Below are 25370 nucleotides of genomic sequence, written 5' to 3' on the forward strand. Positions count from 1 at the left end.
AGCAATGCCAATAGCTCTAACTTTAACAAAGGCAAAACCATTGCATTGTAAATGCTTGTTCTCTTTACTTTACATCGATTCCTCCCTCGTGTATATCTGTACCTTATCTCTATCGCTACCTCTCGTACCCTTCTGCCTCACCTCACTCTCTCCACCGCCTTCATTACCTTTCAGGCCTTCTCCTGACTACAACCCCTTCCTTTTGCTCAAAACTCATCAGAGCCAGGGGTCACAATCCAGCTTGAGTAGCATACAAAGAGAAAGCGGAGAGGGGGGACAAGGCAGAGGAAGAAAATTAAGGGAAAAAAGATTGAATTTCAACTGATGGCAATTGTGAATATCCTCAGGGCAATGGTTTGATTTTCACTATTGTAGAACAAGCATTTACAATGCAATAGGGCTCGCAGCATTAAAGTTTGAGTTATTGGCATTGTGTATGACAATGCGTTGCATAAATTTTCCGAAAACTCTGAATTGGTGTATAAAGATGATTTGCAAACTGTCATATGTTGCTCAATAATAAGGAGAGTTGGGAATAATTATGCTATGCTATCTTTTGCTATCCTGTGCTTTTTTATTATGCTGTGCTGTGTTTTGTTATGCAATGCTGTGTGTTGTTATGCTATGTTTTGTTATGCTATGCTGGTGAGGGTGTGTGAGGGTGAGTGAGGGTGTGTGAGGGTGAGTGAGAGTGTGTGAGGGTGAGAGAGGGTGTGTGAGGGTGTGGGGGGGTGAGGGTGTGGGGGGTGAGGGGGTGGGGGTGAGGGGGTGAGGGGGTGAGGGGTGTGAGGGGTGAGGGGGTGTGAGGGTGTGGGGGTGTGAGGGTGTAGGGGGGTGAGGGGGTGCGAAGGTGAGGGTGAGGGGGGGTGAGGGTGAGGGTGTGTGTGAGGGTGAGGGTGTGAGGGTGTGAGGGTGAGGGCATGTGAGGGTGTAAGGGTGAGTGAGGGTGTGTAAGTTTGAGAGGGTGTGAGGGGGTGTGAGGGTGAGGGTGTTTGAGGGTGAGGGTGTTTGAGGGTGAGGAGGTGTGAGGGTGAAGAGTGAAGCATTGTGCAGCGTGCACATAGTAAGTGTGTGTGCAGACAGTGTATGTGTTTGGAAATAGCACTGCACTTTTAGTAATTTTTGAACAATCTACGTTAGAAAATTCTTTTATTTTGTTAAAATTGCAGATTATTCAGCAGATGGTCGATTATGTGGCAAATGCGGCAAGTCTATGATTATGCGAAAATTGCAGCAGACACACAATCTTATCTTTTCATTGGGCCTGGCTATTACTAATGCGCTCCATTTACAAAAATAGGTTTTTTCTCAAGCCCAAGCCCTCTCCTCAATTGATATTTTGAGTGAAAGTAAAGGTCAAAGGGTGTGTGCTGTCACTTCCTCTACCCCTCACATTTTGGTGAATTAACGTCTCTGCTACGCACCCCCTCCCCCAAGTATTATTTGCTTTGAAGTGTCTGCAGCGAGTGCTCAAGTCGCAGTGGCGAAGGTCGCTGGGGTAGTTGAGGTGTGCAGTTGCTGGAATGGTGGTGCCTGTTTTTTGTCTGTTGTACTGTCCCTGGGTGAGATTGGGGCGGAGTATGTCAAGTTGTTTTGGTGAATGGGAGGAGGAAGAACCTGTAGTGATCAGCACAAAATGTTGGATAGGGTAATGAGGAGAGGGTGTGGCCTAATGGCCAGAGCTGCTGACTTTGGAGCTGGGGAGCTACGTTCCTAGCATCCTGTGATTCTGGGCCAATCACTTAACTCCCTGATCATACGAACAATGTGTCTTTGTATAACATAACTGGTGCGCATGCAAAACACTCCAATACCCTCGGGTCGAATTCGAACTAAATAAATCTGCAATAAGAAAACAAAATGGGGACTCTGCTGTTTGGAGCTGTGCTGTTAGTGTTTTGGGGCGACAGCTGCCTTTCTGGTCCTATATAAACAGGGACATTACTTATGATTGCGGCGCAGCTCGAGACACCAGACAAGCAGGCGGAGAGTCACCTTTTGCTGTTTGCTATTTATGTGGCGTTTGCGGCTCAAATGATAACGGGGAAATGTGGAGATAAATGGATCATTGGTCGTATTACCGGAGCAGGAAGGGACGCTGCATGCAGACGACATCTCCGTATATATTATCCGCCGGCAGCAGACAGCGACCTGGGTTTAAACGATAGGATTTTAATATTACGGGGGTGTCAACCAAATAAGGCTTAGGCGAGGTCTGAATTGTTCTTTCTTAATCTGGGGGAGAAGAGTCCAAGAAAGTTGGCATTTAAAAAAAAACTATTTTGATTGTTAGTGATTTTGGAAGTTAAGACGTAAGCAAAAACGAAACCGTGGGCAAAAACGAAACTCCCGCGCCCACGGAGTGGCTGGCCAGAAAAGCAGTGCTGGTGACGCAGGGCTCCCATGCCCGAGGGAGAGCCCTGCGGAGGATGCATTAGTCCGGAGTGGCGGTAAGTGGGGCTTGGGGGGAGGGGGGTGCGCGTGTGTGTATTGTGCGCTGGTGTGTGTGTGGGTATGTGTGCGATGGCGGGGGTGTCTGTATGCGTTGGTGCGTGTGCTTGTGTGTAGGTGCGCTCGTGTGTGTGCGCATGCGTGCAGGGGGAGGTGTGGCTGTGTGGTACAGCTTTGCAGGAGAGGAGACAGGAGCTGGGCACAGCGAGCGCGTTCACGTGCGCGTGGCCCGCTAAATTCTGAGCACGTGGCCAGCTCCTGTCCCCTCTCCTGGAAAGCAGACTCGCTGACAATAGGGTCTCTGGAGAGACCGCGCTTCGCGCAGTTAACGCCACGAGCCTTAAAAAAGTACAGTTGCAAAGTGGAATTTATTTCTATTGAGAATGTTGGGCAATTAAAGCTACAAATTCCAGCACTACAGATTTTTTTTTTTATTTTGTGCATCAGTCCAGTGAACATCCACCAAGTCACCCATAACATGTTTTTCCTACAATTGGAAGAACAGGCTGGTAAGACACTGAAACCCACATAAAATATTATTGGCTTTATTAATGCTTCTTCACCCTTTCTTTTGGTACTGTTTGGCTGTTGGACTTTCAGTTGTTTTTACATGATCTTTGACAATATGAAGCCTTCAGTGAAACGAGATTAGCAATAAATTAGCTAGAGGACAGCTAGTAATAAATTCAATGTTGTTCTCAACAAGTTATGTCAGAATATGTCTTACTCAGGGCCCAAAAAATCCTTAAGATGGCACTGCAAACAGATGTCAGAAAATGATGTCTTAGTAAGAGCACTCTGCTGCCAACTAATACCAGCCAACTAAAAGCAAAGCTCAGACTATTCCTTAGGGTCCAACACTAGATGCTCCACCAGAGACATAATATGGAAATAAAATATTACTGCCACCAGAACCAAGCACATGCCAATGACGAGCATCAGCTACAATAAAATGAGCACTAAAAGCAACAGTTTGCAGAAGGGAAATAGCTTTGTAGATACACTTCCAAGCAAAATAAAGTTCTAACCCAAGTCTGTCAACGACTCGCGATGGGTAGGAGGCATTGAGTATTTTCTGGCCAGATGTCCTACTGGTGGCATCAGTGGTGGATGAAGACCAGGGCCACCCCGAAACATGCAGTAGGCTCAACACATCTTGTGAGTATCTCCTGCTGATGCAGTGGCTCCCCTTGTGGGAGTCCATCCTACCTCACTGGTTGTCAAGTTTTGGCAGTCCCCTGATCTGGAGCAGCACACGGGTCAGCGTCGTGCGTTGTATAGGATTTTGGGGTACACATTCAGCAGCAGCCACCTCATGGCTTGGGTCTTCTGACTCTTGTTAAGGTTGAGCATGTGTCTGCTGTATATCCTGGGGAGACACAGATGCCCCTGACCTTGGTGTTGGAAGAGCTGATTGAGGGTCTTATCTAATTACATTAATGGCATCAATGGCATTATATCTGTATTTGGAAAGTTTGTGATCATCTCCAGCTGCTTTGTGGCTTCTGGATCAGTGGTTCTGCAGTTGCACTCAATGTCGTTGTCACCCGGCCTGGTCTGCATGACTCCACTGTGCTTGGAAGCACAAGACAGCAGTACTCAATCAATTTAAATTGTGCTTTTTCCGCTATGATGCCACCATGATGGTGTAACAGCTGCTAATATTTTCTTTATGCAAAAGTGTTCTCTAAAGTAATAGACTTGTCTTTTCTCCATTTTTTAATGCATTTTGCTATATTTTATAAAGTCTTGTTCAAAGATGGCCACCGTGGAGTTGATCATTCTTTGAATGGGATTTGTTTGAATTAACCAAATGCATTATATGGAACCTCTTGCACATGAATTCATGTGCGTAGTGGCCATTTTGGAATGGTAAAAAAACAACCAGCATAGTGTTGGGTGGAAACAAGTGAGTACTGGATGGATGGTGGGAAAGGGTTGGCGGCTTAAAAAGGGCAATATGGAGAAGGGAGAGAGAGAGAGAGAGAGAGACAGACAGAGAGAGAATAGCTCCCATGCACTGCAAAACAAGGTCTGGCATCAGCTGTGGAAGGATTCATCAATCAGTCACCAATCAAGCACTGTGAGATCAAAATATTCCTAGGTTAGACAACCCACACAAGAAGAGGGAGAAAAGCAATTGAATGAGGAGGAAAGAAGTGAAACAGACAGAAACGCCATCCAATAATGAGCACAGTGCAGACCCAAAGCCTACTCTATGGATATGATATGTATTGGAACAATAGATCAGCCTACTGACAACTAAAACTGTTGATAGTCAAGACCTAAAATAACACAAATCACCTGGCAGCATGGTATCAAGCTCCACTAAACTTTTCTCCCTAAAGCTGACATTGAGGCAACAGTGAATGCAGTGATGCTATCTTAGCTCAACAGAGGCAATGCGTTGCTCAACGGCCTATCCAAATAGTCTTTCATGCTACTGCCTGAATGATAAAGGAAATTTAAGAAAATCTCACCCATTTTTAAAGAACTCCACTGACTCCTTCTACCAACAAACATCACTAGCAAAATCTGCTGCACCACCTGCAAAGTTGTATACCTACGTACTCCTCCTATCTGGTAAACAAGCTCAGGTTCTCAGGTGGGCTACATAACAACCCCATTTAGCTCAGGACAAATTAAAGAAGGACAAGACACTAAGCCTTCCTTTGATTCACTCCTAAGTTCATCTAGAACTCCAGCCGCACCCAGTTCCATCAGGCTCCCTCACTCTTGCTCTTCTGGAAGTAATTGAGCACCCTTATATTCAAGCAATACTTTGTCCACATATAAGTTCTCAGATGATGAACCTGTGCTAATAGTGCCCTATGACCTGCCAGCCCACATTCTTTACCACCTCTCCTGTTGTCTTCCCTTTGAGATACACCTGTGTACTGTCTCAGATGGCTTGTAATATGTATATACTAATAATCCATGCATACACCAGAAGGGAAACATTTATACTTAGGGCCCGATTCGGATCTTGTTCGGTAAGCAAACCAAACAACTCGTGTCCGTGATGCTTTCCGAACGACTCGTGTCAGGGGAGTACGACAGAACAAGTATGATGCTTTTGAATGCATCCAGATAGGATTCTGTTGGACTCTCATTGACTTCAATGGGAGCTTGTGTACCGAACGCGTGCACAGGCTCCCATTGACAAAAGGGGTGGTTGGGGATCATTGTGCACCCTGTGGCGGGCACCCCTTGTGCCTGCCACACTGTGCAGGGTCTGAAAAGGGAGACCCATGGATACCCCCAAGGGCATGATGCGGTGGGCCCCGGGTGAAGGGGGGCCTGCTACGGGCCCCCAAAGAATGATTCCGGCAGCCTTTTCAATCCGGGCAAAATGAATCAGAAAGGCTGTCCGAACCGTTCATCGTACTTGCTCGCTAGGAAAACCTACTCCATAGAGCTGCATAATTTGGCTCCGTAGGGCTCTATCTCTCTGTACGCCTTCCGGAACCGATTTGGTCAGCGCTAAGGGTTTCCTTGGTCGTTCAGAATTGGGAAAGAGTAGGTTGGAAACAAGGGCTCCGGATTGGTGTAGGTAAAATCAAATTAGCGCCCTTCCGACCGAGATCGGCATTGGGCCCTTAAATGGACAGATGGTAAATTGTCTTTTTTACCCTCAGTTAGGTGCTTACAACACCTGTTACTGCCTTAAACCCCTTCCCAGTGGTTTCAGTCCATACATTTACAACCCATGGTCTTTTCCTTTTTTTAACCTCAGTTCTACCTCATACCTTCTGCTCTTGTTCTGATGTTTGCTACCCCTTACTGTTTCCAGATGGAATATGGGGTGGTAATACCTGTCTTTAAAAAGCACAGAGGCGTGATGACCAAGAGATATTGGTGAAATCCACAAAATAAAAAATAAGGGCTGTGACACGGAGGAAGGGCTGCAACAATTCACAGAATTGCCCGAGTGTCCTCTGTCCATGAGAGTCCATCTTACCCTGATCCCCTTGCTTCTCTTTCTTAAAGAAACAGAAGTGTTCCTGGATGTCATAATTTGAAAAAATGGTACGATAGGGTGTGGGAGGTGGTTTAAAATACACCAATGAACTGCATGCATCAGGGAAAATCCAGTAGTGAGATGTCTTAGAACTAGTGTGAGTAACCTAGGATATACAGTAAATGTACAAATGTTTGGACATTTAAGGACAAATGGCAATTAACTTGACTGACAACGTTAATGTTTTTTAAGTTACTGTAATAAGATAATGGACAGTTTAGACAATATGTTACCTAATAAACGTGTATATATAAATATATATATGTTTTTTTTTTAATTCAAGTTTTATATAGCGCTGGCTAGAACCGGGGGTATCAGAGCGCTTTACATAAGGTTCCACAAAATTACAAAATGACATCAGTTACAAGTTACATCAGGCAATAGAAAAACATTCAAAGAGCGTAGAAGGCGAAATAAATGGAGAATAGAATGGTAAGGGGGTGGGGTAAAGGGATAAGAGGGAGATAGGATGGAGAGACCAAGGAGAGTCTGCCCAAAGTCCGGCTGGGTAGGTGACGGCCGAGGTGGAAGTCCACAGCCCATCTTTAGCTATCAGGTAGTTCCACCGGGCATCAGCCAAACAGCTAGGTCTCAATGGGAAAACAAAGGAGAAAGGGGGTGGAGTAAAGGGGTAGGAGAGAGAACAGAGTGACGAAGTAAGTTCTGCCGAAAAGACTGGCTGGGTAGGTGATGGCTGAAAGGGTAGTCCAAAGCCCATCTCCTCTTTAGCTATCAAGTAGCTCCACCGGGCATCGGTCAAAAAGCTAGGTCTATGCTAGGTACGTAGTATATGCATGCTCATGCTAGCACATACATTTTGATTTATTTTTATGTTTTGCAGAATTGGTGGTGAAGAATGGGGCCCCCTGCTCTGATCTTAGCTCTGCTTCCTATCATGATGGTGATGGAGATCCCCCAGGTAACCCTTAATGGCGTCTCATTTAATAATGAATAGACCACTGATATCCGGTGCAGCTGCTGTCTGACTACCACAGGTTTGGAGAGATCAGAAGAATCCCTCCTAGCCGCTACCATGAGAAGATATTCATTCTCCTGGTTTTAGATACCCTTCATTCTGATCACCTTACAACTTGACCTCAGGTATTCCAGGAGAGGGATGATCTTCATGCATGGAAAACCAAGGAATATGTTGGAGAATCTCAAATTCCAAGAAATGTGGAGTGTGGGGTGAAGCGGAATGGGATCTTCTAGGGGGGGGGGCGATGAAACTTATGGCAGGATAGTCATAGGCTTTACTGTTGAGTAGCATTAATACCTAGGAAGAGCAGTTCAATCTCATTGAGCTGTAGGGACTCCTAGGCCAAATGCAGGGCAATGGCTTTACTGCACGGCCTTTTCACTCATCTATTTTAATTATCAATAATTCCACTATGGGAATATTACTTGCATAAATCCAAGACACTGAGGGCCATATGTATGAACACATTTTCCCATAGACACAAAATGGGTAAAACCCTTTGATACATCTGGCACTATAGTCCTTAAGAGTAAATTCTATCTGAAAGTCAATTGTACAAAAGAAAATAGGGTTCCTTGCCCATGCATTATCAAACTCAGTTGTTGGGCAATAATAAGGGTTCTAATGTGTTCCTCTGCTACACTTTATACTGTAAGAGTATAAAAGCTAAAATAAATAAGAATAGCCGATACCCCATCTAATGTGAAAGTGACAAGAGCAGAATCAATTGTGTATATTCTGATAAGGCAAGTGGATCACAGACCAAAATGTTTATCAAAATATATACTCAAGGTTGACATATATAAACCATATTAGTTTGGAATGTTGGTAGTAACTCCGGGCTTTTGATGGCCAATAGAAGCCTGCAGCTCCAACATTTCAATGTTGGTTCGCAGCTGTTGCTGTGAACAAAAGGCCCCACAGAGCCTAATGATATTTCACCCCATCCGGCTCCATGAGGAATTTGTTTTACAAATAAAACATTCTGCCCTCTAGGGGCGGAATGTTCTAATAGCCTTAGAGCATCCAGTAGCGGGCTCTACCGGCCAATAAAGGCTCGCTCCCTTGTTAAAAGCCTTTGGCTCAGGCCTTTAACGCTGGAGCAGGCCTTTAATATCTGTTAGAGCTCACTACAGCAAGGCTCTAATGCTATAATATATTTACTGGGGTATCTGTCAATAAATCAAGATCAGAGACCTATATGATCCCTACATATGTTCATAAAATGCCATTTTATGCAAAGTTCAATTTCTGAGGCTGTTACTATTAGAGCACAACCATATGATGATCATTTTGCAGGATAGAAGTAAATTTGGCAGCTGCATGGATATTTGTTTAAATTAAAGGATGTGATTTTTGGTTCAAACATGCATTGTGTAGCAAGCCTACTAAAGGGTGCTTGCTAGTATCCAGAGTTACCATCTTTTATAATCTCACATCTGCACTGGCGTTGTACTGTTTTATGAGATACATAAATCTCCAATCCCTTTGAATTATCGAACCTACACACCCTGGGGATTTAAACGCATTTTAGAAGCACAAGAAGAAAGTGAAAGAGCTCTCTTAGGATCACGCAATCCTTCAGGGATGGTGTATAAAAGCCAGGCAAACTGCAAAAAGCATGTTGAACCTAATGTAAACAAGAAACTTTACAATGGGGATCAAAGAATGAAAGATTGCGATTTTGACGGTGCAGGAGCTGGACCGCTCTGCAGCTGCTCCGCCAAACCCGTGTGATAACTACCCGCCATATTATGGCTTTTTTAGTCATTGGTGGGCGGTTCGTTTGGCATTTCCTGTGGCAGTGCCTATAAAATAGGCACTGCATTGGGAACATCAAAGGATCTAGGGACCTTAGGCACTAAGTAGGTCTTCTAAATGCTATTTAATTCAGTGTAGAAGGAGAGCCTTCATGTTGAATTGCAAAGCGGTATGGTAAATTAACCAATACCTTAAAGATCCAGAGTGGATTCTCGGGTCAAAAAGCACAGATGAGTCACGTCTTGACAGTCAGGAAACAAGACTGCCAAGATGTGACTCATCCGCGCTTCTTCCTCCCAAGGCTCTCCTTCTACACTAAATTAAATGGCATTTTGAAGACCTACTTGGTGCCTAAGGTCCTTAGTTCTACTAATCTTAAGAGCCTACTCCTTGTGGATACTACATTTATGGTTTGAACAGACCATTTAGAGGCCATTTTCACAAGGCCGCACTTTCTGTTTACTTGTCCTGATGAAGACCTGTGGTGATTTTGGATCTGAGTACACAACTTTATTGGGTCGAAACGTCAATGATTACTTAAGGTGTTCCTTTCCTCTGTTAAGCATATTCCACATTCAAATAATAAGGACAGATGCTTGAAGCTATATGAACTTTTTATGGACACCGCTTGTAGTCATTTGTGTTAAATTATGTAATGTCTTGTGTATTTAAATGGTTTTTAGCTGTGATACACTGTGTCGATTTTGCATTTATTTGTTTTTAAGGGTCCTGTGTGCTATTGTGATATGCTATTATTTACAACACTCCATGGTATACGAGTGTTAATATGCCACGTTATACTTCAAAAATCCTTGGTGTCAATGATATATATGTTAGTTATTAACCCGAAGTGTTATGCCACTCGAATGGCCATGCCTCGTTAAACAGGAAACAAAGAGGTTTATAAAAGTGATATTGTACTCCCCTACAGAATCAACTGTTGCTCCATATTTCTTATACTTATATTTGTGATGTTCTCCACCCTTTGCTGGTTCCATATTTGGTAAGAGTGACCCACAAAGGCCCAGAATTTATCTCCTTACAAGGTATTGAGTAGGATTTCTTGCTGATGAGTTGGAGAATGACCAGTAGCCGAGCTGTCCAAATCAACAGCTACCTAGATGGTTTGCTGCACAACTAGGTTGTTCTTGTAGTTGGCAGTGTGAGTGACCTTAGTTATTTCTGAAATTCACATGGCTTCTATATTATTAGTGTTATAAATTTGCCTATAGCAGCATGTGTGATCTATTGTTTATAGGAGTATAACTAGTCTATGTAACTTTTCAAGAACTGTGATGTTGCCGCCTGTGGTGAATAATACAGCGGATGGAATAAATAATGTATTTGAAATGATCTTGCATCATATAGCAGGATGTTTCACTGAAGTACCAGATGTGTCAATAAACGTAATTTACATCATGCCACAGATGACATTATGGTAGGTCAAATAAAGCAACTGAGCTTTCATAAAACCATGTTTCCATGAGTCCTATAATTGATCAGTTGTTTTTGATTTATTGATGCTTCTGGAGGACGATAGAGCTTTATCAAGTGTACTTTTATCCTGTGGGGTTGATTTCCATTCGATGTTCTAGGCAGGGCTGAGAACACACCATGGTTTAACTCAGAATATTTTATCCAATGAGTGGTCAATGTGGTGATATTTGGGATGAAGCTTCCCTTTGCTTGGGCTAGTAGGCATTGGGTATTAGAAGCAAATCTCTCACATGTTTGGTAGTCTCGACATACTCTAGCTTGTTGTGTATGGTATGCTGAGGTTTGCTTGCCTAGAGCTAAGTTTTGGTGGTACATGGGTATTATCTTGATGTAGATGTGGTTTAGGTGGACCGTGAGTTTCTTGAAATTGCAAGGATTTTTAGGTTGCGCTGACTGGTTTTGGGACTGGGGGCTTGTTTGATGGCTTAAGAATTCTTCAAGTAGTGTTGATTTCAATTTGGTTATTAATTTATTATTCATGTTATCCTCAGTTTTGGTGCAGCTTCACTGACTTATGGACTTGAAGCTTAGAAGTGGATATTGGCTTCCAATAAGAATCCTAGATATGAGCGATATTGCTTCAGTTTACACCATGCTCCGTTATTTTGGTTAGCTGTGAGTTGGACTATGTTTTTTTGTCTATGGAAAGTAATTTGGTTAATCTTGCTTATCTTGTCTAGACTAATGGTCATCTCATGTACAAAAGAGACCTCTTCCTACTCGAGCATACCATCGACTTGAGACTCTCCGCTTTTGACGACCAATATAAGGGGTGTGAAGCAAAGATGGAGCAGGAGCTCCCCTCCTTGATCAAGACTGAATTTGCAAAGAGCAAATACTTTTACACGGCCTGGAAGTCAGCAAGGTCCAAATGGGAAAATAGAACCGACACCGCTGTCTTGCCCAGCGGCTTCAGGGAGGAGCATGCAATAGCCATCATGGCATACACTTCCAGTTTCATGCTCCACAAAACTTTTGACAAAGCTGTAAGAGAAGCTGGCAAATCTGCTGAATATTATCAAAAGAACTTTAAGTATAAATCTCTGCATTTTCTTTTAACCAGAGCTCTTCAGATCTTGGAAGCACAGCAGGAGACCCCACAGTGTGTCAATGTGTACCGCGGCTTCAGAGACATTCGGTACAAAACCGAGACGCGGAAACGTGTCCGGTTTGGCCAGTTCATCTCATCTTCGCTCAGCCAATTCAATGGCTTCAAGTTTGGCCAACACACAGTCTTTGACATAGAAACCTGCTTTGGGGTGAACATCAAGAACTTCTCCTCCTACCCGGAGAACAAGGAGGTGCTGATCCCACCATACGAAAAGTTCATCGTGACCAATTTCACTAGAACACCAAAGCAAAATCTTATCCAGATTCATTCGGTGGACAAGCTCAGTTTTTACAACTGTGAATACTTCAAAGGTAAGTTGGTCCTTATAATTTCATAGTTTCATCATGTCCTTGCTTCTTATCTGCACATTTTAAATTAAGAACCTTCAACGTTAATTCACAAGGGCCAAATTCAAGGCACGATTTTCAGTATATCCACAAGACATATTTTCAAATAATGAATTTAAATGGGAACATTTACATAGTTAGTGAATATCCTGAAAAATGCAACATTGGAGCCCCAATGTTTAAAGCATGAGCCAACTTTTGTGAACAAAGACCAAGAAAGAGGCTCTTTCTTAGGGTTGTGCGATCTTAGGACTGATCTCGTTGGCTGATGTAAAGTAGGTTTTAGGAAAAGTTTTTAGTTGGGGATGAGAGGAAGTGGAGAAGGAGCAATGCACAGCCTAAAATATTTCACGACATTATTAGACCAGGACTACAATCACCATCTTTGAGTTGAGGATCCATTAGAGATCTTAGACATGATTTTCATGAATGATGACGTGGTACAAGTTGGTTAGTGGGTATGGCAGGAATATGAACAATGGGATATTAACAACTAATCACATTTGCAAAAGAGGGAAGATTTATGCAACACAAGTTAAAGACCCACATATTTGTATTTATTATTGCCGAGACATATGATTGTAAAAATATTTTTATGCCTTTGGTATGGAGGTAAATGAAAGATTGTTCATGGCGGCTGTATAGAACCTTCTAAATTAATATGATGGTGTATTTACAAATTGTGCTTATATATATATTAATTTACTTTCTTCTTATTTTCCTATTTATTGCATGAAGGAGCACATTCTAGGCAACCAGAGATAATAACAAAGCTGTTAGCAATTAGTAAGCACAGCAAATCAGTGTCCAACAATCACAAAATAAGACATGAGCAAAAGTAGAATCAAACTTTCAAATGGATCAGTTCAGAAAATATAGTTTAGGAATCCTTTTGAATTTGCCATATGATGAAGATTGCACACACATCACGGGAGATGGTTTGCTAGATATGCCATAGATACTTCCCTCTACTTCCCCTCCCACCCATCCCTCCTTGCATTTCCTTTACCACATTTGCAAATCTTTAATCTGCGGCCAAAAGAATAGCATACACCCAGCAGTCACTACTGACTAAGTGGCTTCCTAAGATTGATAGAACATGGCAGAAGATCCACTTATCAAGTGGAAAGAAGGTCGTGTCAGGGGATTGTTCAGAATAGACTCGACTGAAATAAATGGCCTCCGGGACTTAATTACATCTTCAATAGCCAGAGTTTTTAGCCATTGCATTACACAGATTGACTACTATAACGACTTGTTTTACGACACATATGCGTAACATGAGAAATACAGCTTTCCCAAGAATTGCTTTTATATGAGCAGTCATATGTCATTTAAAACTTCTCAAAATGCCAAAAGTTCCAACCAGGGGTCTTCTGGCCACCCGCTAGTCGGATGCATCACCATGTTTAGATGCCAGTCTTATTTCTCCAAATTGAAGGATTGTTCTGCAAAAAGGCCTTGGTTTCCTTATCTTGTTATTGTGCAGGGGCTGCTCCTAATCCATATATATGATGAAGCTCATATAGAGCACAACATCCCAGTTGCTTCCAGGAACTTCAGAAGATGTAAAGTTCTTAAAGGGGCAGAGCAGGGTTCAAACACTGAACCCTGCCAAGATAGCTGCCTGGGAGATCTTCCATCTCTAAAGGGTTCTTCTGAGGGCCTTCTCGTGAGAGCATTCACATTGCAGACACATCATCGGGATACGAGGACAAATATCTCAACAATAATAGCCATTTATGTCAGCTCAATTACACCATTCTGTTAGGCAAAACCAGATTCTGTCTTCCCACATGCCAAGTAATTCTTTAGTCTTCTAAACCACACACTTTTGTCCTACACTGGGTCACCCTTCTACAATTACTGGTACGCGAGACAGTACACCACACCTGTCATGTACTAGGGTGTGCCTTTACAGGGTACCTTGCATGAATGTGTTTTCTCAGTTGTGGGGTATGGACACTGACTGCAGGTTTCCATGTTTTTTCTGCTGGATCATACCCCGTATGATCCATTAGGGGCCATATTATGGATATGGCGCACTTTTCCTGTTTGAACCACAGCGCACCTTAAAACAAGAGCGCCCCAATTACAGTTAATGCGCTGCCCCCAGTGCAACCGCAAAGTAGTGCAGCCCTGGGGGCAGCGCATTCAAAGTGAAAAATGGAGCAGCTTTGAAGCAGCCGCTCTATGTTTCACTGTGCAGACGGGAACCCATCTCAAATTTTTCCGTGCATTAGAGATCCTCTTGCAGGCAGGTCCAGTGCGTGACTCCACCCGCCTGCAAGGGGATGTCTGGGGGGGGGGGGGCTTTTCCCTCCTCCAAAGGGCTGCTATCAGGGGGCTCACTGACAATGCGCCACCATTCAGGGTTGTGTGCATCCTGACAGCTTCTTTGCCTCTGTGCCTGCATCTATAATACGGCACAGGAGCAGAGGCAAAGGGATTCCCTCATTTGCATAGGGCCACATCCCCATGCAAATTAGGGAATGCCCACTGGTGATAGCACTGGGGCTATATGTGCACCAGCGCTATCTGTATTACAGAAGGGGACCACACAAGTGTCTGCAGCCCCTTCTGTATTACCAGCGTGCCCAGGGGGCATGCAAAGCAGGCGCCAACACCCGTTGCCCCCAGGGCACTTCCGTATTATGGCCCGAGGTATTCTGTAACATGGAGTGGTGTGGCTCACTGGTTAGAGGCGGCAGGCGGCAGAGGAAGCAGGAGGCGGCCCGGGACCAGGGATCAATTCCCGACGCGGCAGGGTCGGGGACCAGGGTCAGCGGACTCGATAATTCTCGCCTTGGTGCCTACTCTAACCAGGGGTCCCACTCAGCAACTCTGGGCATTAGCTTGCCTAATCTCCACAACAGCCCCATCAACGCCGGGGATGCCTGGCTTCACCTTGGGGACTCCCAGTAGGGACCATCCCACAGGGAAAGCCAGGATGGGTTCCCCAGCGGTATACCACGGCAGGATACTCCGGTAGTAATTGAGCGCGTTACAAAACAGCTTATAACATAACATAACATAACATACCTGACTCTTCTTAAATCCAGAATGCTTTAACTCAATTTTCTAGAATTTCATCAACAAGCAGAGGGTCTGGGTGTGCTGAAAGCCTAGCCTGGGCTGCCTCAGGTTTAAATAAGGATATATTTTGATGCTTCTGGCTAGCACCAAATGAAGAGCCTTGGCGGGCACTACTGTGAATGTCCATAGGAATCATGGTTACAGTTTCTAGACTCCCATCAGTCTAATCAAATCTCCAGGCTTATAATTTGGCACTCTCGTAGGGCTCACCATCAGTGGCTGTCTTGTGATGTATTATTACTCTCTGCTATGTGCAGAGAGAGGTGTGGCACCGCGGCCAGGGCAACTGACGCTAGAATCTGGGGATCACGGTTCGATCCCCAGCTCCAGCGGCAGGCTAGCCCAGCACCATGTGACTCTGGGCAATAGCTTGCTTAATCTTCCCGACGGCCCCCAGCACCTAGAGACCCTTACGGGTGATTGTTCGCACTTTACAAATGTGGATTATTATTATTATTATTATTATTATTGTGATCATGACCTGGCAGCCTTCTGATTGCACCTCTGTTTGCCTTCTTTTCTTCCATGAGCATTAATACTGCCTCAAGTAGGAACGAGCAGGTATGACCATAAAAGAATGAAAGACCAAAGAATGGGACCGCTTCCATAACTAGATGAAGAAAATTCTAGCTGACTTGTTGTAACCAGACACGCTCTCACTGGTTTTCCTTTTGTGTGATAAACACTATTCCCAGTCATACATGACTCAATCGTTTTGCCCACTCATTTGAGGATGATAGATGGTGGACAAACTGTGTTAGATTCCTAATCAATCATAAAATGCTGGGTGATCTCCATAAACAATTGCATCCTTCTCTCAGAGTCGGTGTGGTTAAGACTTAGAGCCTCACCTCACTACGTGCTGTGGGAAGAGGAAGGTAGCCACTTCTTAAGGATGAATTGATCATTTTTGGTCAGAGTTTCAACAAATACGTGCATTGTGGTGTACGCTTTGTTAGGTGGTACATTCTCTAGAGTCCCTTTTAGAGAATTCCATGGCTTAGGCGATAGAAGTGAAGGCTGCAAGAATCAAATTGGGTTATGTCTCCCAGCCTCCTGCATGTAGCAAAAGGGCAGACATAGATCTTACTCTCTTGGTTCATGGATGCTTAGCTGAATCACCCCTTCAGTAACTTAACATCTGTAAAGCACATTTCCACCACTTTGGGCTCAATACCAGATGTGTATTTGTACTATACTCAATGATACTCCTATTATCAACCTCAGAGGGGTGGAAGGCTGGGTAGGCCCAGAGAGATTGGAACTGGTGACCATGAGGTCCAACACAGACTCTTGGATACCTCAGTCCATTGAAGCACCAGACCCAGAGTTGCGTCTTTAATGAATGAGTGAGTGAGTTTGACTGACCCAGTGGTTTGCGAGCTATGAGGCCTAACACCACATAGAGCTTGCAATTCAGGTCTTTCTGGGGGGAAATATAGAGGCATATTATCAAGGGGGGCGATAGGGAATTTTCGTCGCTTCGGCCGCTAAGCGGTGATAATACTATCGCCCTATTAGCAAGCTGTCGCTAACAGCAATTAGCGACAGCTTTTAGGCGATAGCGAGCGGTTTGGAGCCTGCTTTGCATGTCAGCGATATTTTTCGCTAATGACATGCAAAGTGGGCGTACCCAACCTGTTAGCGACTGAAAGCAGTTGCTAACATCGCTATCGCCTATTACCAACACAGGCGTAGCGATGGAAATTTTTGCGCTAAGCGCGAATACCTCAAAAAACAAACACCTGCTCAGACCAGTTCTTAGCCATTATAGCCAGTGGGAGGTGGATATAATGGCTAAGACCCTGTTAGCGATAAAGTGTTAGACCTGTCAGCCCTTTGGGTGGTCCCTCCTGTTAATTATTTATTTTTGTTCCCTTTCTGCCTCCTAGCCTTTGTTTTTTTTTTTATGTCCACTGGAACTTTTTGTGTTGCCTTACCAGGGCTGGCTGCCATTTTTTCCTTAAGGATTATTTTCCTGAGGCCTAGGTGCCTTTCTGACTGAATCCACAAGACCCACAAAATGGTGGCTTACAACTGCCACCTGACAGGTTACCTCAGGGTCTAGGGCCATAGGACACTATGTGGGCTTCCAGAACCTTCTGGACCTCTCTGGACACTCTAGGGACAGCCTATATAAGGTGGAATGTTGGGCAGCCATTTTGTGTCGTGTGGAGTGGAAGCAGAGGAGAGAGAATCTTGCGGGAGTCCAGGCTGTGGAGGAGGAGGTTGGCACTGTGAAGAGAGGGGGCTTGACTGCCTTCAGAGGCTGCTACCCCTTCCTGTGATGCTACCCCAAGCCCATTGACCTGACCTCACGAAGACTTTGGCACTTGAAGCCACAATTCACCTGAGGGTATCAGTTCCTTGAGTGGAAGTCCGGGTGGAAGGCTGAAAGAAACCTAACCCGACTGGTGAGGGTGAGTGGGGCTGCCTTCCGAATGGGGCTGTAGCCCTGGAAAAACTCCCTTGGGTTAGACATCTCCCTACGCCCAGCACTATCTGTATCCTCGTTGGCCTGCTGTGACCCGCCTGAGCCCGTTAGTCGGTGCAGCCAAACTCACCTGGATTTTCCCGCCTGGGAGGTGATCTCATCACTATTCCGTCAGATTTCCTGAGGTGGGAGCGCAAGTCCGGCAAGATAAGCGCCGGCGGCGATCCAGGGTCTAGCTCCCCAGGGTTCAAGAAGGGGTCTGAGGAGAGGCCGGGGTTTCAGGAAGAGAGACGTCCCCGTTATCGAAACTGTGAAAAGGGCCGGCACTGACAGGGTGTGCACGGCGTCCTTGAGGTGGTTGCCAGGACACGGACACCAGAGTAGCGTCCTGCCCTGACGTAAGGAGGAGAGCGGGGCCGGCCGTGAGGCAGTGCGTCTTACCTTGAGGGAGGAACCGAGGCAGAGACGCGCTGGAGTTTCCGACATGTTGCTTCGCTTCTGAGAGAGCGCGGAGCATATTGTGCCGATCTAGGAAGGGAAGTTGCTGCGTGGAAGCGCCTTGTATCAGGTGACGATTTAACCACCGGGGGTTTGCTTCAGTGACTGGTGACTGAGGAACTTAACCCCTACACTCGGCCAGTGTTCAAACAGCGCGCTGAGGTTTCCCGGCAGGAGGGAGCAAGGATTAGCCGAGGAGAAGGGAGGGGGAAAAAGTCGCATGACTCCAATAGCAGATATTGGCCAAATGTAAAGTGCTTTATTTTATTTCCATTGAAATTGGGGTTATTCGAAGGAACGGAACTTGACCAAATAATTTCTAGGCGACAAGCCCTTCTTCCACGATTAGAGTGTACTCTTACTGGGGTTAAAACAGGAATGCTTTTGTTCTTCTAAAGTAAAAGAATGCTCTAACTGTGTTAACTAAAAACCTTTTGCATGGATACTTTGCACTGATGAATTAACGTAATCTACTGCATTTTAGGCGCTGCTTTGATAGTCAGTTGTTATAACCAAATGCTTGACGTAAACTAAGGGACATTCTGCTGTTTTGTCTTTTGATCTCCTGTTTTTGCTCCTAATGTTTCAATGACTGTACAATTTTAAACTTCTGCTGGTGCTGTGAATAAGTAGGATTCACTAGTGTGACTGGAGCTTTTGCTCTAACTGAAATAGGAGACAGGAATGCTAATGGTGAAAATTATATAAAGATGACATGTTAATACAGATGCATCTAAGAAAAATCTGAAGGAAAGATAAAGCTTTTCTTACTTTTTATAAACACGGTGTAGTGTCATTTTTGGGTGGTTGTACTCTGGATTACTGTGAGAGTGTGGCGCAAGTACCTCAGACAGCCTAAGAGTTAGACCTTACCGCTTGAACCCGCTACCCAAGGTGGACCGGTAGCCCCCGGGTCCAACAATGCGTGAATATCGCTGTATTCTCAGTGATATTCACGGAATTTTATCGCTTTTGTGATAAACATTGCTAATAGCACATTATCACAGCGATAAAATCCCGTGATGGGCGGCGATAAAAAAATTGCCGCTAACCCTACTTAGCGATAAATATCGCTATTTGTTGATAATATGCCCCTGAGTCTTCTACCGCAGAAGAAGCCATTGTGTCTTTGTCACCCTGAAGCAGTCAGGTTCTGTGACTGAGACTGTATCCACCACTGAATTATTATGAGTGATTATTTGGGACAGAGAATCAACCCTCAGTTTTTGCACTCAGGCAAGAAGACAACTACAAACTTAATATCTGCAAAGAAAATGGACGGCGAAGTTGAGGACATTTTAAGGCTTTAACTGATTGACAAAAAAGTACATTTTCTGTTGTCCCTTCTTACGATAATTGTATGAAAGGTTCCAAAGAAGTAGAGTTTCCACTGTTAAACATTTACTCTAAGAGATGGTATAATGCTCCACTCCACTCTAGCCCCCATTTCCTTTCCTCTCTCATTGTTGTAACTGACCATTGTATTTTTTATTTTACAGCCAAAAAATGCACATCTTGGAAGTGTCTTTTCAACTCAGGTAAGAAAAGTATAATTTCTTGAACTTTCAATAGACCAAACTTACTCGGCAGCTGTTAAAACCAGTCCTAAGTAAATGTTTAATGCACTTAAAAATATCATCTTTCTAAACGATTTTACATAACATTTTATTGTCTTAAAAAATAATTGTACTTTTGAAAAATGTAAGGAATGTGATTATCTCTTCAACTAGGTATGAATAACAATTTTCAAAAACTTCGAAATATCTTTGTTAAACTTATAACTTCGTCATCCTTTGAAAAACTCAGAAGTGACTTGGTGACCTCTGAGCAAAAACTTTAAAATGATATTTATTTCATTTAATTGATGTTGAAAATGTTGTGACTGATCTGCAAATGCCTTTGGAGCCACTGCAAGAACTAGCACTGCTTTGCCGAGCTAAATTCAGGAGCATAAGAGAGTAGTGCAGTTCTTCCCAGGCCCCGCCTTATTGGTCCAGCCAAATCAACTGCTAGTTTACTTTCATTAAATGGCGGCCTATTTTGAAGAGGGCAGTCCTCAAAATTGTGGCGGCATGGTTAATTTATCAATATTCATTTACCACCAAATCCCCCGTGGGCTTGGAGATAAAATGTGTTTGGGCACAGTTGAAATTCTCCATGCAATGGAGGAGTAGCGGTGGTGTAAGTTCTAACTTCCAACTAATCTCTCTGTGCCAGGATCATTCAAAATATTGAGGTTATTTAAGAAAAATGGAGGTGTTTGGATGAATTTTTCTTAAATACTTTAAGTTTCTCTTAAAACACCGTCCAACTTCTGTTGGGCATGACGCAGTGGCGTAGCTCTGGGCGGCCCAAGTTTTGTGGACGGCAACTCCCCCCGCACTTTTACCTGCAGCCTTTGCGGGCAGCAAACACAGGGACCGCCATGGACAGCCAATGGTCTAGTTATGCCACTCGAATGACGGTGTACGCATTCATCGCTGTATACTGCGACCCCTTTTGCATATCTTTGACTACATTTCTGCATTTGTGTAATTCACATTTTCATCCCTCTAATAGCACTTTGTATTTGAAGGTAAATACTTCCATATTTAACGCTTTTAAAACTGGAGTAAACTAACATGAAAATAGCCAACAACATAAAACTGAGATAAGAGCACCAGCAACTGGCAATATTCGATAACCAGAATTTCAACATCTGCAAAGATAAAAATAGACGTGCGCAATACTGTAAAAAGCAGTAAAGAACTGATACCCAGAATGCAGAGATCAATGCCTGCTGTTCCTTACAGTGCAGAGCCCTTCCCTTGTGATTATTAATGACAGAGTTATGTGAATCTTCACAAATGGCCTCTGTCAGAACCCCTTTCAGAGAGCCACAGGGCAAGCAGAGGGTGCTGGGCCCAACCATGGTGATTGAGTTCTTTTACTCCTGATGTCCTGGAGCTTAACCTACTATGGCTCCTGATCAACTGGGCCAAGTACTCCTTCAGCACTTTACTCTCGGTGGTAGCGCAGATTGAGTCGTCCAAGGCTTCTTGAGGGGGAGGGGAGGTGAAGAAAGGATAACAACTCTCAACTCTCAACAACAACTTTATTTCGGTTAATCTGAGCCATAAAAGTGTACAATAAAATTATCACAATGTGCATAACAATTACAAATAATGAATTAAAAGAAAATTAATTCATAAAATTCCCAAGAGATAAAATTATTTACATACATTACTGAATTGGAGCAACATAGTAATGTATAGGTGATAAATGTTCCAAAAAGACATAGGATTCTGAGTCCATAATAACATGAGTTTAAAACAGAATACATTAAAACCATTCATTATACGGGAGCGCTTGCTCATAACATTTTCTGATAGTCAAAGAGACTTTTATGTAGTTGGCTACCGCAGTACAAATATCAGGGGCAGGCAGTGAGTGCAAAAGGTTAAAACCATCAATGTATGTGCAAGGGTAGATTTTGCTTAGTAATGGAACTAAAAATGTACTTCTCGCCGTTTTATATAAAGTGCAGAATAGAATAAAGTGCAAAGTGCTTTGTTTCCTAACAACTCAAAGTAGTTTAGTAGTAAGCATAGATTATACTTCACATAGTCTGCGCAGCGTAGCTGATGACACTGAGTACTTGTCTGTATTGTGCAAAAATTGCACAAAAATTGCAAAAAGGTTCCTGTACATGACCAAATATGATACATGAAGTATTTCTGTCTTTATATGCTTAAGTGCAAATAGTACTTTCACAAAGTTGAAACTGAATAATTAGTAAGCAGTGGGAGATGTGATGATTTTGGGATCCTCCCTAACCTAGGGAGAGTACCAAACAGATGCCTTGAAAACAAAAAGCACATCTTATTGAATGATTTAGTTGTGGTCCCATCCTCTTAGGACAAACCCAAACACAGTTATTGGCAAACAAACATTCCCAACCAAAGGCCCCGCAAAGCATTATGGGATGAGATTAGCAGTGGGCAGTGAATATTATATAGTATACAATATCAAAAGAGTTCTACAAAGAGCTGCAGTTCAACTGGTGGTTACTAGATGTCCCTCACGAGTCAACTGCAAATGCTTGATGAAAGGGTTTCAATGGTTTTGCATTTGACTCGTGAGGGACATCTAGGGACGACCAGTGGAACTGCAGCTTGATGTAAGAATATTTTCAATGCTTTGCATTTGACTTGTGAGGGACATCTAGTAACAACTAGCTGAACTGCAGCTCTTTGTAGAATTATTTTGATATTGGATACTATAATGTTCACTGCCCACTGCTAATCTCGTCCCATAATGCTTTGCAGGGCCTTTGGTTGGGATTGTTTTTTGCCAATAACTGTGCTTGGGGTGGTCCTAAAATGATGGGATCACCACTGAAGTTCAATAAAATGTGCTTTTTGTTTATGCTCTTTGTGTTCAAGGCATCTGCTTGGTGCTCCCCCTAGGTTAGGGGGGACCCACAAATCATCAGCTCTCTCATTACCTAATGTTTTCATTGTGAAAGTTCATTTTTGTGAATCGGTCATATGCTGTTAAGCATGTAAAATTGCTTTTTCAAAGAATCTGAGAATATTGTTGATTTAGATGCTACGCTCCGTGATTAAGCATAGTTTTGGTACTGTACTTGAATTAGTACAAACGTTGCATGCTCCTTTCTTTAAGCCCTGGTCAAATACTGATTTTTATGACAAAAGTAGTGTGCTAATACAAACACAAAGTGAAATATGTGACACAAACAATACACACAGCCCCCTAAAGTCAGAGCTCCAGTATTCAGCAGGCATGTCCCTGAGCCCCTCCTTCCCTCTCACTAGTGTTAGTGGTTATTTCCCATTCTCTATAGGTGACTTTCATGTTAGGCCCCACTAGCATTTGGAGTCTCAGGAGAACCACTCTGACTCTTTTAGAAAAGTCAAATATTTTCCAGTGCTGAAGCGCTATCTGGCAAACAAGTTCCTCAGGGCCTTCCGGCCCTTTGATCAGTCGCACCTGCAGGAATTCTATGACCAGAGTCTCTGACAGCTTCTCACTCACAGGTGCAAAGATTGCAGTGGCTCCTTCTGTGAGAAACACTTGCGGCTCTGCATGTGCAGTGGCTGGGTGCTCTCATAGCTCTTCCAAGTAACTTTCCTTTGATCCTTCCCATAGGTGGGGGGCGGTGGTGTTTCGACGGCTCCTGGTTCCAAATCTCAGTCAGGGCTTGGAACCACACTGGTCCTTACGGCCGCCTCTCCTCTCGACGAGAGCAACAGCTAGGCTATGATCAGGGTCACCTCATCTCCTCCGCACTCAGACAATGGGCTGAGTTCCTCCACACCACGGTCCCCTCTGGCATACTGGGCCCCCCACTCTCCAGCTGCACAGATGCAATGACCCTATCAGCAGAGCTAACTTCTTGACGCCCCACCCCCAGCAAACAGATTCACCAATTTACACACAATCCACAGGCAACGGCCTGATTAGCATGGTTAGGTTCATGACAGCCTCATCTTGCTTACACACAGGTGATGCCCAATCAGCACGGTTAACTTCACAGCACATATAAACATCACATGGGCAACAGTCAATTGCCATTGTTAACTTCGCGATGGTCCCTGATGTATACAGGGTTGCGAACTTACACACCGCCTCTGGGCAACTGCTTATTAGGCACAGCACTTCTCTCCTCTCACCTCGCTACAGGGATCCGCTCGCCAGGATCCCACACTGGACCTTGTTCCCTCCAGCGATCTCCTCTTCCTCACTGGGCACACTGGTCTTGGTAACCAGGCAGATGTTGGTCCTCCAGAGGCAGGTGTTCTTGGATTTCCCTAGTTGATGTCCCCTGTCAGGCCTTAATCCCCAGTCCTGGTCCGAGGCAGAAGTCTTGAAGAGCTTCTCCTCCCTGGACAGCCTGACTGGCTGCATGACAGTTGTCAATTTTGGGGGCCTTGTGTTCCCCATCTTATAATCCATTTTCAAACACCAAATGTGATTTTGGGTCTGAGTCTTTGAAGTTTATGATGGAGTCTGCTTCCTTTTGAAGTGCCCTCCCCTCTGCCCTTCCTCTGGAAGCAGTCTCTAACAACAGGAGCTACCCCAAATCTATTATCCCCACAACACAGGCCGTGGGAGTGACTAGAGGGTCACACCTGGATGTCAGCCACAGTATCAGCCTGATGTTCCTCCTGAGATGTGCCCAGGCCCCCTTCCTGTGACCTCTTTGAATCAAGGAGCCCCCTTTGAAGTGTACTGAAGGAGCTTCGTCTTCCTCCTCCGCTGTGTGTGTCCCACCCTTCTAACAGGAATGCAGCAATCCATGAACCTGTCTGGGGGGATTTCTCTACCGCCTCGAGTGAGCCCTGGGTATCTCGAAATGGAACCCAGAATCTTCCATGTATTGTGCCATGCACAGGCACACAGCACATGCATACAACACACACGCACCTCACAGTGTCGTTCTGCCATAATATTCTGAACAGAACATCGACTACCACAATACTGTGATGTATAAGTGGGTAATAATAGATGCACTATTCTGATATATCGTCAAGGTACGTAAATTTGAAGTTAAGAACTTCCATACTTGCCTATGTACTTGACAATATTGTGGTAGTTGGTATTCTGGTCACAGCATTATGGCAGGATGGTATTTTGTCACTGGACATTGTGGTCTGCAATCAACGTGGCTCTGTTTTCAGGAAAGAACAATATAGGTTGAAAAATAAGTGACTGCAGGTAATCTCTAACATTCATATACACATTAGACACACTATATACATTTGGTTTAATAATTGTTACAATCCTAGGTACCCAGCACTGTGCTTCAGTACACACTGTCATTTAAAATACATTCAATATCACGATTAATATTTAGCCAGTTGTCACCTGTGAGCATTTGAGGAAGCAGACGCAGACAGTGATGCAGTGGACTGCTGCAGGTTCTACACAATGTCCATTTTGCCATTGTGCTGCATTGTACCTTTAAAGCACAGTGTTGCGATTTCAAAATGTGGATGCAGAGGCCAATGCCTGCTGACCCTTGCAGTGCAGCCCTCTTCCCTTGTGAATATTAATGAGAAAAGAGTTCAGTAAATCTTTGTGAATGGCCTCTTTGTGATTCTCCTTATTAGTACATTTGGCAGACACAATACAAACAATTGGCTGGTCTGTACAAGCACTGCTCTACGATG

General features: G+C 44.0%; 1 protein-coding gene across 3 annotated transcripts in view; it reads left to right on the plus strand.

Moving 5' to 3' along the window:
- Positions 1 to 25370, plus strand: part of LOC144772078 (GPI-linked NAD(P)(+)--arginine ADP-ribosyltransferase 1-like) — an 80042-nt gene that overhangs the window by 49542 nt on the left and 5130 nt on the right. For all 3 annotated transcript variants that reach the window (XM_078656262.1, XM_078656263.1, XM_078656261.1), the window contains exons 2-4: positions 7314 to 7391; positions 11390 to 12131; positions 19695 to 19733. In XM_078656262.1, the coding sequence (XP_078512388.1) occupies positions 7329 to 7391; positions 11390 to 12131; positions 19695 to 19733 (844 nt within the window). In that variant the 5' untranslated portion in view covers positions 7314 to 7328. The remainder of the gene's footprint in view (positions 1 to 7313; positions 7392 to 11389; positions 12132 to 19694; positions 19734 to 25370) is intronic.

The sequence above is a fragment of the Lissotriton helveticus genome, chromosome 8, assembly GCF_964261635.1.
Source record: "Lissotriton helveticus chromosome 8, aLisHel1.1, whole genome shotgun sequence".
Taxonomy (NCBI): domain Eukaryota; kingdom Metazoa; phylum Chordata; class Amphibia; order Caudata; family Salamandridae; genus Lissotriton; species Lissotriton helveticus.